General features: G+C 39.4%; 1 protein-coding gene across 3 annotated transcripts in view; it reads right to left on the bottom strand.

Moving 5' to 3' along the window:
* Positions 1-13,170: 13,170 nt before the first annotated feature.
* Positions 13,171-16,506, bottom strand: part of LOC108718876 (basic leucine zipper and W2 domain-containing protein 2) — a 114,252-nt gene continuing 110,916 nt past the window's right edge. For all 3 annotated transcript variants that reach the window (XM_041565940.1, XM_041565941.1, XM_041565942.1), the window contains 2 exons: positions 15,058-15,180; positions 13,171-13,612 (listed from right to left, as the gene is read on the bottom strand). In XM_041565940.1, the coding sequence (XP_041421874.1) occupies positions 13,584-13,612; positions 15,058-15,180 (152 nt within the window). In that variant the 3' untranslated portion in view covers positions 13,171-13,583. The remainder of the gene's footprint in view (positions 13,613-15,057; positions 15,181-16,506) is intronic.

Below are 16,506 nucleotides of genomic sequence, written 5' to 3'. Positions count from 1 at the left end.
GCACTTGTTCCCATGACGTTATTCTGATTTCTTGGCGCGCTGCTAATCTGTGAGGGGACCCAATGAGCACTGCCGCCATTTTCCCACCTGCCTACCGTGTTCTCAGAGTTCCCCCACCGTTTCTCATTCCCCAAGGAAAGTGTGTTTATGGCTCTGTTCCTTTTGCTAGCAGTACATACACTCCTTGTAGCCAATTCCTGCCTTTGCTTCCCTCAAAATAGCCAGCATTCCCAGCTGATAAAATATCCAGCATTTCCTTCATAATATCCAACATAAAGTTGACAAACTGCACAGGATAATCTCATATCTCTGTCCAGAATACAATGAATGCTTACAGTGGCATAACTAAAGGTTACTGGGCCCCACAGCAAAATAATTTGAGGGGCCTCCAAACTCTCCAGAGGTTGTCCTGTTTTACCAATATATATTACAATTACTCATTAATTAGGGCCCCATGGGCCTCTATTAGGGTTGCCACCTTTTCAGGAAGAAAATACCGGCCTTCCTATATATTTATCTTTTTTCCCTATTAATAACATTGGGATCAGCCATCGTTTTTAACGGCCAGGCCTGTAAAATACCGGCCAGATGGCAACCCTAACCCCTATACCTCCTTGGCCCCTCTGCAGGCGCTGGGTCTGCTTCCTTTGAATAAGTAGAGTTGAGTTGGCGGTACGGTTGCTGCCTTTTCTGGAAAAAAATTCCAGGCTTAATATGTTTATATTTTTTCCCCTATTAATTAAATTGGTACGAAGCGTAATCTTTTACCAAGCAGGTCAGTAAAATACTGGCTACACTAGTTGGCAGCTAGGGCAAAGGTATTAAATAAATGGGCAACAAAAGCATTTGCAAGGGGTCCACAAGGGTTCTGAAATGAATCATGGAATATTTTTAAATAGGTTGGTTTAGTGATTAAAGGGCCATGCGGTCCCGAAACGTTTGATCTTGTGAAAAGTGTTAAGAGCACCATGGAATAAAGCTTGGGATCACCCCATTTGATGCATAAAGAGGAATCGGCTTTTCATTCTTTGCTGGAATCATTGCTGGCGTGTGGCTAAGCCAGTGTCAATACCTTCATCCCCTCCTGTCTATCGCTAGAGCATAATAAAAGTTTGCCATGTAAAGATTCACCACAAACTTTCGCATTTCACCTGCGGCAAAGATTTAAGCGAACCCGTGGCAAAAATTTGAAGTGCGGCTCGTTTCGATTTGAGCAACAAAAATAAACTGAAAACTAAATAAACTCAATAGGCTGGTTTTGCTTCCAGTAAGGATTAATAAGGTCTGGACTGAGAATCAAAATAGGCCCTGGCATTTCATGTACACAGAGGCGTAATCAGCCCACAGAGAGGCCCAAACAGCCCCCACCAGCCCACTAAATACTGACTTTCTATGGCACCTTATAGCAGCCCCTCTGGCATTTGCCAGAACCCACAGATTGCCAGTCCGGGCCTATAGTTTGGATCAAGTACAAAGTACTGTTTTATTATTACAGAGAAAAGGGAAATCATTTTTAAAAACAGGGATTATTTGGACAAAATGGAGTTTATAGGAGATGGCCATTCCATAATTCAGAGCTTTCTGGATAACAGGTTTACAGATAACAGTTCCCATACCTGTGGCAATATATAAACTATAGATGATACTTTTTGCTTAAACACAGAAACATAGTGTAGTAGTATTAATTGGTAACATGGAAGCCTTTTTTTCTATTGAAAAAGCAGTTGTAGCAGTATACTGAGTGTGTAGCAGTATACTGAGTGAAAAATGCATGTTGTTTTGTCGTCCCATTGATCCAATGCAATTTACCAAATTTTGTGAATTTTGACACAAAGGAAAACATGGCAGATTTGCTCAACAAAGTCAACAAGACTTGAAAGACAGCAAAAAATGTTTATTGGTAGCCCCAAAGCAGAAACAAGGGCCACGAAAAAAAATGCCCATAGACTCTAACTAATGTAGTTTGCTACAAAAAGTCTCACAAGAACAAAAATTTGTAGCTCGACAAACAATTTTCACAAGTTTTGGGGCAGTTTCGTCAGTCTTTCGACGAAAAGAAACGGGACAGATTCGCTCATCACTAGTCATCATTGTACTTTGCTCTAACCCCATTAGAACTTTAAATGGACCCCACAGCTTAAGATAGCAACCCCAAAGATATTGTAGTGTAAAAGAGCAGGCAGAGAAGCAATCAAAGATAAACCATCTACACCGCCTGTCATTTATCTATGAACTATCCCTGCTGAAAGTATGGGAAAAGTCTGGGGTTGTCACCTTTCCTGGAAAAAAAATCCACGGTTGTCAGAAGGTAATGGAACAACAGAGAGTAATTACCATCGACAAAACAAAAGCATTCATCATATTTTATATTTAATGGTTTGTGTCAGGTTTTCCAATGGGTCTTATGAGGTCCAGTCAGACAGTAAGCACACAGCCCAAGGAGTTTAAGGTAAGTTTAGTTGCCTCTGGGGCAGTAAAGCAGAACTATTCAGTAAGACTAATAATTATTAACGTGTATTTTTAGAGCGCCAACTATTCTATATCTATTCTGGAATTTTTTGTCAGTGCTGGAATTGGGGAGGGATATAAAAAACTATAAAAAAATAAATAAATAAATAATGAAGACCAACTCAAAAGTTGCTTAGAATTGGCCATTCTATAACATTCTAAAAGTTAAAGACTTAAGGTGACCCATCCCTTTGAAAAACACACGTTAAAAGAGCATAGAGAATTTCATGGACCTCATTAACAGCTTCGCTGGATAAAGGGGGCTTGGCTTTACCCCATCTACGGTACTATTTTTTGGCTAGTCAAATTTATCATATTCACAGTTGGTTTCATAGTGATGTGGAGGATCCAGCTTTGTTAATTATGGCTTCCAGAATTGGATCATTGGAGGCCCTTAAAAACTTGCCATATAGACGGCTGTGTGATTATGATGACTACCCATCTACAATAGTGGTTCCATTTAAAGCATGGGAAATTGCCTGTTCGTATATAGGCCATAAGTCCCCTTTGATATCTCCCTATCTGCCATTGTGGAGGAATTCTAATTTGCCTCACTTTAAAACTCTGCAAGATTGTTCATATTGGACTGCAAAAGGCTGTAAGCTGCTGGGAGAAATTCTGGTAAACCAGGTATTTCCTACTTTTCAACAAATGAAGGTTCAATTTAGTGAATCAGAATTGCAATTCTTTCGTTATCTCCAGTTGTGCCACGCTTTCAAGGCCCAGTTCTCATCTCTGGAGGTGATATATAATATCCCCTCGATAGAGCGGATATTGAGGGATCCGAAGAGGGATAAACTGACCGCTAGGCTCTATCAGGAGTTATTAAGCACTATTCCTTCACCATTTGACAGGGCACGGAGACGTTGGCAACAGATAGTCCCTGATATTAGTGAAGAACAGTGGGAAGAGGCTACTGGTTCAATTTATGGTGATCTAATTTCTTTACGGGATAGACTTGTTCAATATAAGTTCATTCAACAGTTGTATATAACTCCTATAAAGAGGCAGAAAATGGGTAGAGAAACTGAAGCAAATTGTCCAAGATGTCAGGAGCCAGACGCATCTTTTTTGCATATGGCATGGTACTGTCCTCCAGTGCAAAGGTTTTGGAGGGAAGTGATTGGATATTTGGGTGACAACTTAGCACTTCCCTGTGGTTATTCCCCAGGAACCTGTTTACTGGGACTGGTAGATGATTTAGTACCTTTAAACAAAACTAGAGCACTCATGCGGGTTATACTGTTTTATGCCAAGAAATTAGTGATAATGAATTGGATGGGTAAGAACAATCCGACCATTACTCAATGGGTTACTCTAGTTAATAAAATACTTCCCTCTATTAAGCTTACTTATCGGGCCCGAGGGTGCCCGGAGAAATTTGAGAAAATATGGAATCCATGGCTGAAGATAAACGGTTTGGGAAAATTGTAGAAAGTTATATCTATAATCTAGCTAAACTCAGGTTGGACGCTGGGTATAACATGCTGTGAATTATGATAACATTTAAATGATTTAAGCGAATTAATCAATCAGTGGATAACTGAATTTGTATTTGTGAACCAGGTTTTGTGTTGTGTCTTTCTCCTTCCCCCCCTCCCCCCCCTCCCCCCTTTTTTTTTTTTTCTTTTTTTCTCTCTCTCTTTTCCTTTTTCCTTCTGGTGGTAGTGAATATGAGAGGTTGGTAGGAACCACACTATAATAGAGTTGATCATTCAAGGGGTAATGGTATTGGGTGAGGGGTAACACTGGGATTGGTGTTGATAAGGGTATAAACGAATGGGAAGGATATTGAGAATATTATATGGTATTGCTGTGGTTAAGGGGGAGATAGGACACAGATATGATTGAGTGAGGGGAAACACTGGGATTGTTTTGGTAAGGGTATAACCTAATGGGATTGGTATTACAACATATTCACATTATATTGTTGTGGTTTAAGGGGGAGGTAGGACACAGACATGAGTTAATGCGACAGCACATGTATAATGAATCGCATAGGGGGGGTAATATATGTAGCTACACACAGTAGCCTATGGGTAACGTACCCGAGGATGGGTTAACATTAATAGCACGGAAGGGTTCACGGGATTGGATGCATACACAAGGGTTGTGAAATGTATGGTGGGAAGCTCCTTCAACTTCTATGCGCACTACCGAGTACAGGAGGATGTAATGTATTGTGTTATGTATTTTTTTTTTTTTTGTCTGTTAAAATTCAAATAAAATAATGTTTAAAAAAAAAGTAAAAAAAAAAAAAGAGCATAGAGAAGATAAAAGTAGAGAAAAGTTTGCCAGGATAGAAGTAGAAAAGAAACGGAGAAGATGAAGAAGGTTGAAGCGAGAGGCTTATAGATAACAGGAGAGAGGAAGAAAATAGGGTAAAATGAAAATAAGAAAATGAAGATAGAGATAAGCAGCAGATTGAGGAATGTGAGAGACTGATATACTTATCGATATATTAAAAACAATGGGGTAATAAATGATATGCTGGGGTTGTGCTGTGTTATGACACCATACACAGGCAGGGTGCTGAGTTTGCAGAAGCTGAATTGGCAGCAAAGAAAATGTGTACAAATTTCAATTTGAGGTCCCTACAGGGCCACATACTGTACATTTGTAAATGTATGCATACTGGGCATCAAACTGTTCAGTAGAAGGAAATAGAAAAATGTTTTTACATTAGTGGGTGAAACCAAAAAGTGTTGGTGGGTGTGGCTTATAATTGTGGAAGAGGCTTATTTTATCTGTGCTACAAAAGACACACATATAGCCTCCCTTCACTTTTTTCCCTCCAATTCAAGCACTGCTTTTAAAGGTTACTAAGATTTGCAGAATGTCTTTAAATGAACATCACAAATGTAGTTTCTGTAGTATTGTTTTATATGTATGCCTTGCTTATAGCGTTTGTATTTCATTATGATCTGCCCATGAAATGTAATGATTTCTTCAGTTCTCTATGGTTAGGAGGCCAGTGGCCAACACAAAAGCAAAATGATTTTCTAGTACAAATTCTGCTTGCCACCAGAAAGCCTTGAGCTTTTTTAACATTGCAAGATTAATATGCATTTGTGACTTTAGGGCATTACAATAGAGGGAAAAAATAGTGGAACAAGTTGTTGATTCCCTCTAGCACAGAACACAGGAACAAGGTGTGCCTAAATCATTCAGAATTTTATTTCTGAATCCTCTTTAATTCCTCTTTAATGAGAGTCATTGGTCATGGAAAATTGCAGTGCACATGTGCTAGTGTGTTCTAGGGAATGCTTATTTCTCCTTTAAATGAAAGAGCGGCCCTTAATTGTTTGAGGAGACAAAACCTCATTCTGATTGCCCCTTTGGCACCATGGGTTATATTGACAAGCAAATTCCCGGGAGAGTATGGGAGTTTACCACTAACTACAGTGGAAAGTGCTACAATCAAAATGGCCCATGTAATATCCCTTAAAGGAGTTATCTTCATAGTCATGTGTTCACGATTGAGTTAATTTTTAGTATGATGTGGAGAGTGATATTCTGAGACAATTTGCATTCTTTATTATTTGTGGTTTTTTAGTTATTTCACTTTTTATTCAGCACCTCTCCAGTTTGCAATTTCTGCAATCTGGTTGCTAGAGTCCAAATTTCCCTAGCAACCATGCACTGATTTGAATAAGAGACTGGAATATGAATAGGAGAGGGCCTAAATAGTAAGAAAGGGAGTCCTTAAAAAGTTGAAAGCAAATGTTTCCCCGCCATCCTGACAGTGCCATCATCTTACTGCTTAGAACCAAAAAAATTTCTGCTTTATCCTATTTTCCACTCCATGTGGCACATATAAAAGCCTTTCCCCAGAGCGATACTTTTCTGTCCATGCCTTTGCCTCACCCACCTCAAGTGTCACACTAGGGATTATCATGGAGACTGAGATACAAACCTGCAGAGCTTAAACAAGATCTCATGTAAACAAATACGTCTTGGATGACATTTCCATGAACTACTGAAAGGGGTGGTAAAGAACAAATGGTAATAGCTATGCATCAAATTAATAATTCATTGGGCAAACGTGCTCAAGGGCACCACTGGCACCAGACTAATTACTTGAATTTATTAGAATTCTTATACAATGCACTCATCTGGCCGGATTTAATCACGTCAGAATGCATTGCATTGCATAAATAACCATGAAACCAAAGTAAAACAGAAATAACATGTTAGCAAATTATTGACAACAATCGAGAGGGCTCCTGTACCAATGTAGAGCAAAGTGCAAAATGAATACATATTTTTACAAATGTTTTTTGTAGTGGGGATGGCAAACAGTAATTTTCTTCATACCAAAGTGTGCAATATTAAAAGCAGCTCTCCAGTTCCGATTTCAGCAATCAGGTTGCTATGGTCCAAATGACCCTAGCAACCATGCATTGATTTAAATAAGAGACTGGAATATGAATAGGAGAAGCCTGAATAGAAAGATGAGTAATAAAGTAATGAAAAGTAGCAATAACAATAAATGTCTAACCTTACACAGCAAGGTACACATCAAGGGAGAGCTGGTAAGGAACAAAAGAAAGCGAATCATTTAAAAAAAAACGTTAAAAAATAAATAATGAAGACAACATTAAAAGTTGCTTAGAATTGCCCACTCTATAATATAAAATAAGTTAACTTAAGGGTAAGGTCACACTGGGAGATTTAGTCACGCAGCGACTAATCGCCTCTACTTTAGGGCGACTAATCTCCCCTAACTGCTTCCCCGTCTTCCGCCTGCTAGGATGAAAAAAAACGCCTACGGCATGGCACTCGCGGCGCTTCGTTTTCCGAAGTTGCCTCACGAGGCAACTTCAGGCGACTTCGGAAAATGAAGTGCCGGGGGGGCATTAGCGCAGGCGTTTTTTAATTCTAGCAGTTCGAGGAGATTAGTCGCCCCAAAGAAGAGGCGATTAGTTGCTGGGCGACTAAATCTCCCCGAATCTCCCAGTGTGACCTTACCCTAAAGCTGAACCACCCCTTTATCTGATAATTGATGTTAGAAGCAATTACCAAACAAATGGTACATACCTTGTGTACTTTTAAATAGTGCATATTTATTTTGGGTATCAGGGTCACTAAGGGTGATGGCACACGGGGATATTTAGTCGCCTGTGATAAATCTTCGCTACTGCGGGCGACTAATCTCCCTGAAATGCCTTCCCACCGGCAAGAATGTTTATCGCCAGTGGAATGACATAAGCGTCGCTTCAGACTTCGAAAAACCAAAGTGACATTTATGCCATCCTGCTGGCTATTCACATTCTTGCCGGTGGGAAGGCATTTCGGGGAGATTAATCGCCCGCAGTAGCGACTAAATCTCCCCTTGTGTCACCAACCTTAGTGACAATGATACCCCAAATAAATATGCTCTATTTAAAAGTGCAGATTACTTCCTCTGGTGTCCTAATGATGGGCATGGGAACACCCGCACGGGCAACTGCATACGAAAAGTGGGGGGAATGTGGGATGCATACCCTGACGCATGCAGACACACAAATGCAACACATTGACCCTAGTATGACATGATAGAGCCTTACACTAATAGACTGTAAGCTCTATTGGTTAGGAACATCCTTTCTACTGTCTATTTTACCAGATGGCACATGCGCTCTGTGTACTTAAATATATATTTATAATGTTACTTGTTCTCCCTGTGTGTACTTTTATCAGGTATGGGATCTGTTATCTGGAAACCCATTATCCAGAAAGTTCTGAATTACGGAAAAGCCATCTCCCATAGACTCTATTTTATCCAAATTTTTAAAAATGGTTTCTCTTTTCTCTGTAATAATAAAACAGTACCTTAATCCTTATCGGAAGCATAATCAGCCTATTGGGTTTATTTAATGTTTACATGGTTTTCTAGTAGACAAAGGAAAAGGAAAGGCTGCGCCTCAAGTCTTCAGTATTTAAAAGAAGGCCCAAGGATGTACCTGATGTCTGACTTCTCATTTGACAGGTGAGTGTATGGGAGTGCTCCCTCTCAAAGCGCACTCATGAATTTTAATTATGCGCATGCACTGCCTAAGACTTCTATGTACTGCACATGCTACTCGGTCTTGGTCTTGCTGAGGGAGAGGTGAATGCTGCAATAGATGTAAGCCTTTCAATAGACGTTAACGCTTAACTAGCCTTTCCCTGTCCTTTAAGGTATAGAGATGCAAATTAAGGAAAGACCCCTTATCCGGATAACCCCAGGTCCTAAGCATTCCCACAAAGATCCCATATCTGGATATATTGTACAGTGCTGCATGTCCTTACAATGCTTTATAAATAAAGTTACATACATACACATATTGGCACTATATTGAACCAGTACAGTTACCATTAGCAGCATTGACAATTAATTTCATTCTATTACTAAATTTGAAAATGAAAGCAACAGTGTGATACTATGCTATGTGTAACTGCACTAGTGTAAGTATATTCTGCTTTAAGCACAGTCATAGTTGTTACTGGACTATATAGGTCACAGTATTTAGCCTCCCAGTCTTGGAAACTGTAGTCCTACAATGGGAAGTAATGTGTGTTATAGATAAATTCTGCACAATTCTTTATAGGTTATATAGGATATATATATATATATATATATTGTCTGCCTTAGATTAAGGGTTCATAATGCGCTGCCAATCTCTTAATTCCAGAGACAAATCTATCAAAGATCAATTAATGCATTCCTGAATTTTGTGCAGTGGTTTCCAAAAATATAAAATCAAGGATACATTTAGAAAATCCATGTTTAAGGGCTGCACTGATTGCATTACATTTTCCTAGCACTATTCAAGGCAGTCTCTAGATACTGTCATTTATAGAACCATAGATCAAGCCAAGTCATGTAATCTATAGTTCTACATTTTATGCTATTCTACTTACTTAATAAGTGATGGAATTGTAGTTTAACAGTCAATACCTCTATCAGGATGGGGTAAGCACGAGTCCTGTCTGGGGCCAAGTTTCAGTGATGACCTGGATAGAAGTAATGATCCAGATTTTTTGGTGCAGAATGGGGTGAAGCTTGCTGAAACTGGGCTAGGTTTGGGGTTGATTGTAGTATGTTTGGGCATAATCAGGTGTGGCTGGGCTGGATCAAGGGTGTGGGATGCATTTTTTGTAAATTAGGTTCCCATTCTACTTAGCAGGCAGGGCCCATCCCCCAGGGGAGACCGTGGGCTAATAGCACAGGCCCCATGGGGGAATGGGTTTCTGCCCTCACTTTCTCCCATTTACGCAACATAAAATTTGCAAATAAAAGTGTTTCATGCACAAAGGGAAGCCTGCACTTGGAGTTTTGTCAATGCCCGATGTAAAATACAGGTTTCCCTTGTTCCTAAGTCACAATTAACAGGTAGAAATGCAGTAGATACTAGGCACTACAGGGACAGTGCTTGTTGCAAAGTGTTTGGCACCCATTGATAGAATAATAAGCCACTAATAGTGGATGATGTACTTTTTATTTGGTGTGAAAATGTACAGAATCAATAGAATTGGTTGGAGGGGCAGTTTTTAGAGGGAATTGTTTGTTAAAGCTGTAATGTTTTGTTGTCTGAAAGCTTTCCACCACATATTGTACAAGCAGGTTCAGCTCCCAAACAGGTTGTTCATGTCAGATCTCTGCTTTCAGAAGTCACGGATTGTTTGGTAGAACAAAAGAAAGTGTCCCGCAGCTTTATAGAGACAATTTACTGACGCTAAAACACGAACAAAATAAACATGTTGCCATCTTGTGGTTATTACTGGTATTCTTATTACAGTTATAAGAATCTAGAATTACGGGTTTCACAATATCTGTTATGTAATATCTAGTATAGTTTAGTGCATTGTTCTAAAATCATGAGGTTTTTGGTGCCAAAAATCTATCCTATAGTTGTGGCTAAGAAAATCGTCCTGCAGCGATCTTTCCTGCAGCTTTCTCTCCTCTCCCTTGATCAAGATCCCTCTTGAAGCTCAGACGCCACCGACTGTCCTACTCCCTGGTCCTCTAAGGGGCAGCAGTTCCTCAACAAGTATGTACAGTATATAAGTGAAGGTTCGGCCACGCTTGACCCCTTTCAGTAGTTATCAGCATCTAAGCATCAGAGGGCTAGCCCATAAAGCTGAAATTTAAGGGGGATTGTGATCAAGGGAGTAGCAAAAAAGCTGCAGAAACGACTGCCTGTATCTCAAAGAATCTATACACTTTTACAAAATTACTTTACATCCCCATTGTGTTTGTTAAAGTGTCCTTTGGATCATTTGTTCTGGTGGAAGAACTATGAAGTGCAAAGGCCAAGTTTTTGGACACTAGGTTTAACATTACACTCCAAATGTCTTGATTCCATGCACAGACTCCATACACCCAGTTCCCGGGGAATCAAAGCAATAGCAAAACCTCAGCAAACCTCTTCCATATTTAACTGTTGCGGATGGTGTTCCTCTCTTTGAAAGTTTGTTTTCTCTGTAAACAAACAGATTCTGTGCTTTACCAGAAAGTTCCAATTTAATCTCAATCGTCTAGACAGCATTTTTCAAGCAGGTTTATTCAGGTGTGTGAGTTGACAATGGATGGTGGGATTTGAAACTGTTGTCTTGTGTTTGGAGGTCAATTTGAATCTGTCTAGCAGCTGATCAAGGTTCTTTCACCATAACTCCAACAATCGTTCTCTGGAATCCTGATCATTTTTTTTTCTGCTGCATCTATGTCCAGGGAGAATGGCTACAGTTCCACGGGCCTCAAAACACCTTGATAACATTGTGTCTGGTGATCACAGAAATAGTAAGGTCTCTGGAATTGGAAATTGGTGTGTCCATGTTTTCTTCTTTCCAATATTCTGTCTCACCTGTTCAGACAATGCTTTGCTTTTGTTTCTTTTCTCCATGCTCCATTGCTGGCAGCTGTAATTCATCACATTTTTTTTTTATAATAATTTTTTATATGCAGGACAACATGTATTTTAATCTTGCAGACACTCTTGTTGTTTTACACTTTACATCTCTGTATACACTGGTATACTCTAAAACTTGCTGTATTTATTTTTTTAATAAATGCATTGCTACCATGTAATCCTGAAATATGTGGGGGACATATAAGCCATATCTAGTCCCTTTCTGGGAATTGCACTGGAAACAGGTATAAAATCATAGGGCGCAGTGTCATCTTTGCTTTTGAAATATGGCCAAACTACAAAAAGGCTAATTTAATCCAAGTCAATAGATCTGTCCTTGGGTTTGAGAGCAAAGGATGGTAAAAATTTTTAATAGCACCCCATACCCACTCCTTAAAACTAATGGCGGTCCTATGCTTTTAAAAATGGCCGTTGGTTTGGGCAATCTCTCCCTTTAAAAGCCGCATACTGGCAGGGGAGGATCTCGCCTTCAGACTGAAACCAAGGTTCAACAGACACGGATTACAAGTAATGCTACTATGCAGAGAAGTAAAAGACTTTTTACACTATGACCAGAGGTAAACAAGTTAGGGACCACCGTATGGGGTTTACCTTGACGTGGTATGGTGGCTTATCAACTTTATGCTCATAACTTTGTAACCAAAAAACCCTGTTTCGTAAACACATGCACTTACGTTTATACTAAATTACTTGAGAGACAGGGGGACCAGGGAATGTGCATTGAAAAGTAGCACTTCCATTATACTTAAATATACTTTAACTTAGCCTTTTGAGTGCTCTCACAACCCCCCTATTTTTGTAACATTTCTCACACAGAGAGCTGGAAGACACAGCTGAATTCCCAAATATCTCATGGACTTCTCCTGCCAGTGGAAGTCAAAGTTAGCTTGTAGCAATTTTTTTCCCTGGGTTAATTTTAATTGGTGCGGCCTGGGATTTATTTTATGTCCAGATATAAGGCTAAATTGGTTTAGAAGCTGGCTAATATGTGGCAGAGAGTTCTGAGGTGAGCAAAATATAATCTGCACATGTTGTCCACCCATACACCTCTATACCCTTTAGCTGCAGATGGCTGCATATACTGTAGCATTAGCCAAAGGTTCTAATGAGAATGTGAATATGAGAGGGAAGAGGGAGCATCCCTGTCTTGTCCCTACCTTAATTATTATATGCTAGAGTGTTCCCATCATTGCAACTTTAGCTGATAGAGAACCGTATAGCTTGCTGAATTCCACAGATATAGAGAGACAGTGCCTCTAATACTGTCATCGTGCATTTCCAGTTCAGTCTGTTGAATGCTTTTTGGGCCTACAGAAACAGCAATACAGATAAACCAGGAAGCTTCCCCCCCCCCCAAACAGATCAGATTAATGACTTTCCTAACACTATCCCTTGCTTATCAAACTATAATGAAACCCACTTGGTCAGGGTGTACCAATATGGGGAGAGAAAGAGTTAGTCTGTTGGACTTGCTCATAGTATTTAGCTGAATAGCCACCTGGACCTAAATCTTTTACTAATGTAGCCTTTTTTATAACCCCAAGGACCTGTTCTTGTGTCATGAGTCTATAATAGTTCTTTTTGTGTCGAAGAGAGAAAGGGCTTTTGCTAGTGGTTTGCTGAGGGTGCTTTGTCAGCCATGTAAAGGTCTGTTTAAAATATGTTTAATAATGCTCTATCCACCATTATTTTATAGTTAGATGGCAAATGTGAAGATGGGTTAAATGGGTTTGAACAGCAATATTTATACATTAAACGACCGCCTGAATTAAGATAAAAAGCTTTTATTCCAAAGAAAAAGAATTCTCTGTTGACCTCAGGTTACATACACAAGCAATACTGAGCTACTATCACAACTAAAGAACTGTTCATTGGGGAGTTTGTTCATGTGGTGTCTGAAAAGGCTAATAAAAAGGAGTCCAAGGAGATTCTATTTCTCTCTTCCAATATGGCCCTTGGCTGAATGGCTTTGCCTAAAATCATGTAACGTAAGCCAGAGGTAGAGTTCCAAAAGAGGTGCTTAATGCCTGAGAGCTGAATTCAGAATACTTTTCCTATACACAAGGGGAACTGCTAGGCAATATTGTGTTAGATATAGCATTAAAACCTCTCTTCCGAACAGAACAGAACTTCCAGCAGATGTCCAATAGATATCGAAAGTTGTGCTTTTATTTTTATTATTTAGTTATCTTCACCTTCTGACTCTGATTCTACAGAACAAAGAGAAATTCAGTTAGTATATTACTTTCTAGCTAAAATAAATACTTCTTCACCAAGTTCCCGTTCATCTACATGCAGTAAATGGACAAGTAAAAAATATCATCAATAAACCACATACAAAAAACCTTATCCAAAGAAAAGGACATGTAGCTGTTCCAAATGCACATGTATAAACTTGCATACGAGTTTCAGTCTGCTGCTGGCATGGGATTTGTTCTTACTGAAAATAACTGTAACAGACACATATACTGCTGGATCCAAAATCTGCATTTATTGCAATAGCTTGTTGCACTGACAAGAATACCTTCATGCTAAGGGATACAAGGATTAACACTTGTTTCATTAATATTGAGTAAAACCTTAAAAATATGACAATGGCCTTAGTTCAGAAAACTCTTGCCATTTTTTGAATTCTCTTACTTTTGAAATCTTTAAAATCTATTACCAGTACATTTGTACTAGATATTAAATTTTTTTTTTGCTTTCCAGTTTTGTTTCTGTGGATAGTACCTTGTGTTGTCACAAGATGGCACCAGAATGCTTTTCCTTCTCTATTTTTAGACTTACAAGCTACCAATTGTCCCATACATGGAACAGTCACAATTTTTGTACCCAGCACATTGTCCCCAATAGTCCCTTAACTGTCCCATTTTCTCTCCAAGCAAGATTTGGAGAAGCCGCACTCCACACAAACCCAAAAATACGTATCCTGGTGTCCAGCGATAGAGGAATCGGCCACCTCACATCAAGGGTAAGAAGAACTTCACTGGCACACAGGAGTTGCGATAGCAGGGCAAGCCCTTGGAATTTTATTAATGCAGTAGTGCAACGTTTCAGGGACACGGCCCTTTGTCAAGCATCAGTTGACATGCTTGACAAAGGGGCGTGTCCCTGAAACATTGCACTACTGCATTAATACAATTGCAAGGGCTTGTGCTGCTATCGCAACTCCTGTGTTCCAGTGAAGTTCTTCTTACCATTTTCTTTCCAGCCAATTAGAGTCTTGCTGTATGAGACTATATAAAGCACGGCTGCCTAGAAAGCAAAGGGCGGGGAGCATGGGCTTGGAGAATGTCATACAATGCTTGGGGGCTCACAGTTTGCCATGAAATACTTGGGAGCCACAGTGTAACATAAAATACTTGGGGGCCACAGTGTATTGTAAAATAATCGGAGCTACAGTGTGTCATAAAATACTCAGGGGTCATAGTGTCATAAAATGCTTGGGGCCACAGTGTGTCCAAAAATACTTGGGGTCCACAGTGTGTGTCATAAAATACATGGGGGCCACAGTGTGCCATATTTTTCAAACTTGTAGTATTCTGAGCAAAGCTAATAATTGGTTAGTTGCTGAGGGGTAACTCCAGTGGTGCAGTTTAGCATTTGTTAATAAATAAGCCCCCTATGCCATTATTTCATGCTGATGTTTATTTACCTTCTTCTGCATTTTGTAGCCACTCAACAAATTTTTTCATCTGTTCAAGAAAGACGCTCTTGCCTTTAGCAACATGTGCTTCTTTGTACCATTTCAAAATTGCCTCTTCAGTCAGGACATCGGCTGCAAAAACAATGGAAATAAGAAATATAATATGATAGTATATTCATGCAATTCATTAACACTAACAGTTAAAGCACATTTATAAATTAAAGTGACAATTCCATTTATTTCAATCAAGGTTACATTCAGCTGCCATTTTTAACTTTCTTCTAAAACAGAACTAGCTCTTCCACTAGTGAAATCTGTTCCATTCTTCTCAAAGACCTATAGAAATGGAGAGACTGGAAGAGCAGAGAGAGATCAAACGATATTAAGATTTTGCACAAGTATTAGAAAGGGGCGGAGGAAAAAGTAAAGAATTATAAGTTGAATTAAGAGTTGTGAAGTGTATAATTTAGAGAGCAAGTTATTGAATGCTGTAAGGTAAAATCATTTTGGCTAATCCAAGCCTGATGTTATAGGAGAGAAATGCTGGTTTCTGAGCACACAAGAGAGATCAAGACAAAGAACATCTTTAGAGAGCTCTGGTTCAAGCTGTTTGCCATATTTGTAGTTGTTTGGGTCTTGTACAATGTGATATGTGAGAAGCAATCTAGTGAAGGGCAGAGGTGTGTGCATTATGATAACAGGACAGGAGATGGTGGACAAGTTACCGTAAATTAAGTTAAACTAAGAGGGAAAATGTGATTTTTCAAATCATAGTAAATGCATATCTAGGTACGTCCAGAGGCAGCAGGAGCTAAAATGAGAGCAGTTTGTGAGTAGATCAAAGAAAGAGGAATAGGTGAACATGGAAATTGAGCAGAATCAAGAGAAGATCAGTGGACCTTCCACTGGAGGTACTGGATGAGTCAAAGAATGGGTTGAAGGGGTAAAGAAGTAAAGGAAATATGAAAGCCACGTTGCAACTGTCAAAAAGGTTTGAGGTTGGACCAGTATATGGTCTGTATATAAAGACATGCAAAAAAGAAGCATAATAGCATGAACTTCAAAGGATAGAAAAAGATAGACCAAAGGGAAACATTTTAAATGTGAGGTGAAAGTAGAGAGCAAGAAGCAAACCTGCCCTGTCCCCTTAAATGTCTTCCACTAGCGTTACACCACCTTGCATTCTCTTCTCTCATGTCTCCATGTGCACTCAGACTTTTTAGCTATTTGTTGCTGATGTGTTCCTGTCCTCTATCTACACGGACATCTCCCAACCTACACCTGTCTCCCTTCTTTAAACCTCTCAAATTCAATATTTTAAAATGTGTCATTTAATGAAAACTGGATATTTCATTGGTGAGAGTAAATGTTAGCCATCTATTTCTCATTTCACATTTACATCCTGGCACCTTATGGACCTACACTAGCCCTGATCCCTTAACACTAGTGCCATTAATT

The sequence above is a fragment of the Xenopus laevis genome, chromosome 6L (genome assembly GCF_017654675.1).
Source record: "Xenopus laevis strain J_2021 chromosome 6L, Xenopus_laevis_v10.1, whole genome shotgun sequence".
In the NCBI taxonomy this organism is placed as follows: Eukaryota; Metazoa; Chordata; class Amphibia; order Anura; family Pipidae; genus Xenopus; species Xenopus laevis.
This window is presented reverse-complemented; position numbering and strand designations above follow the sequence as displayed.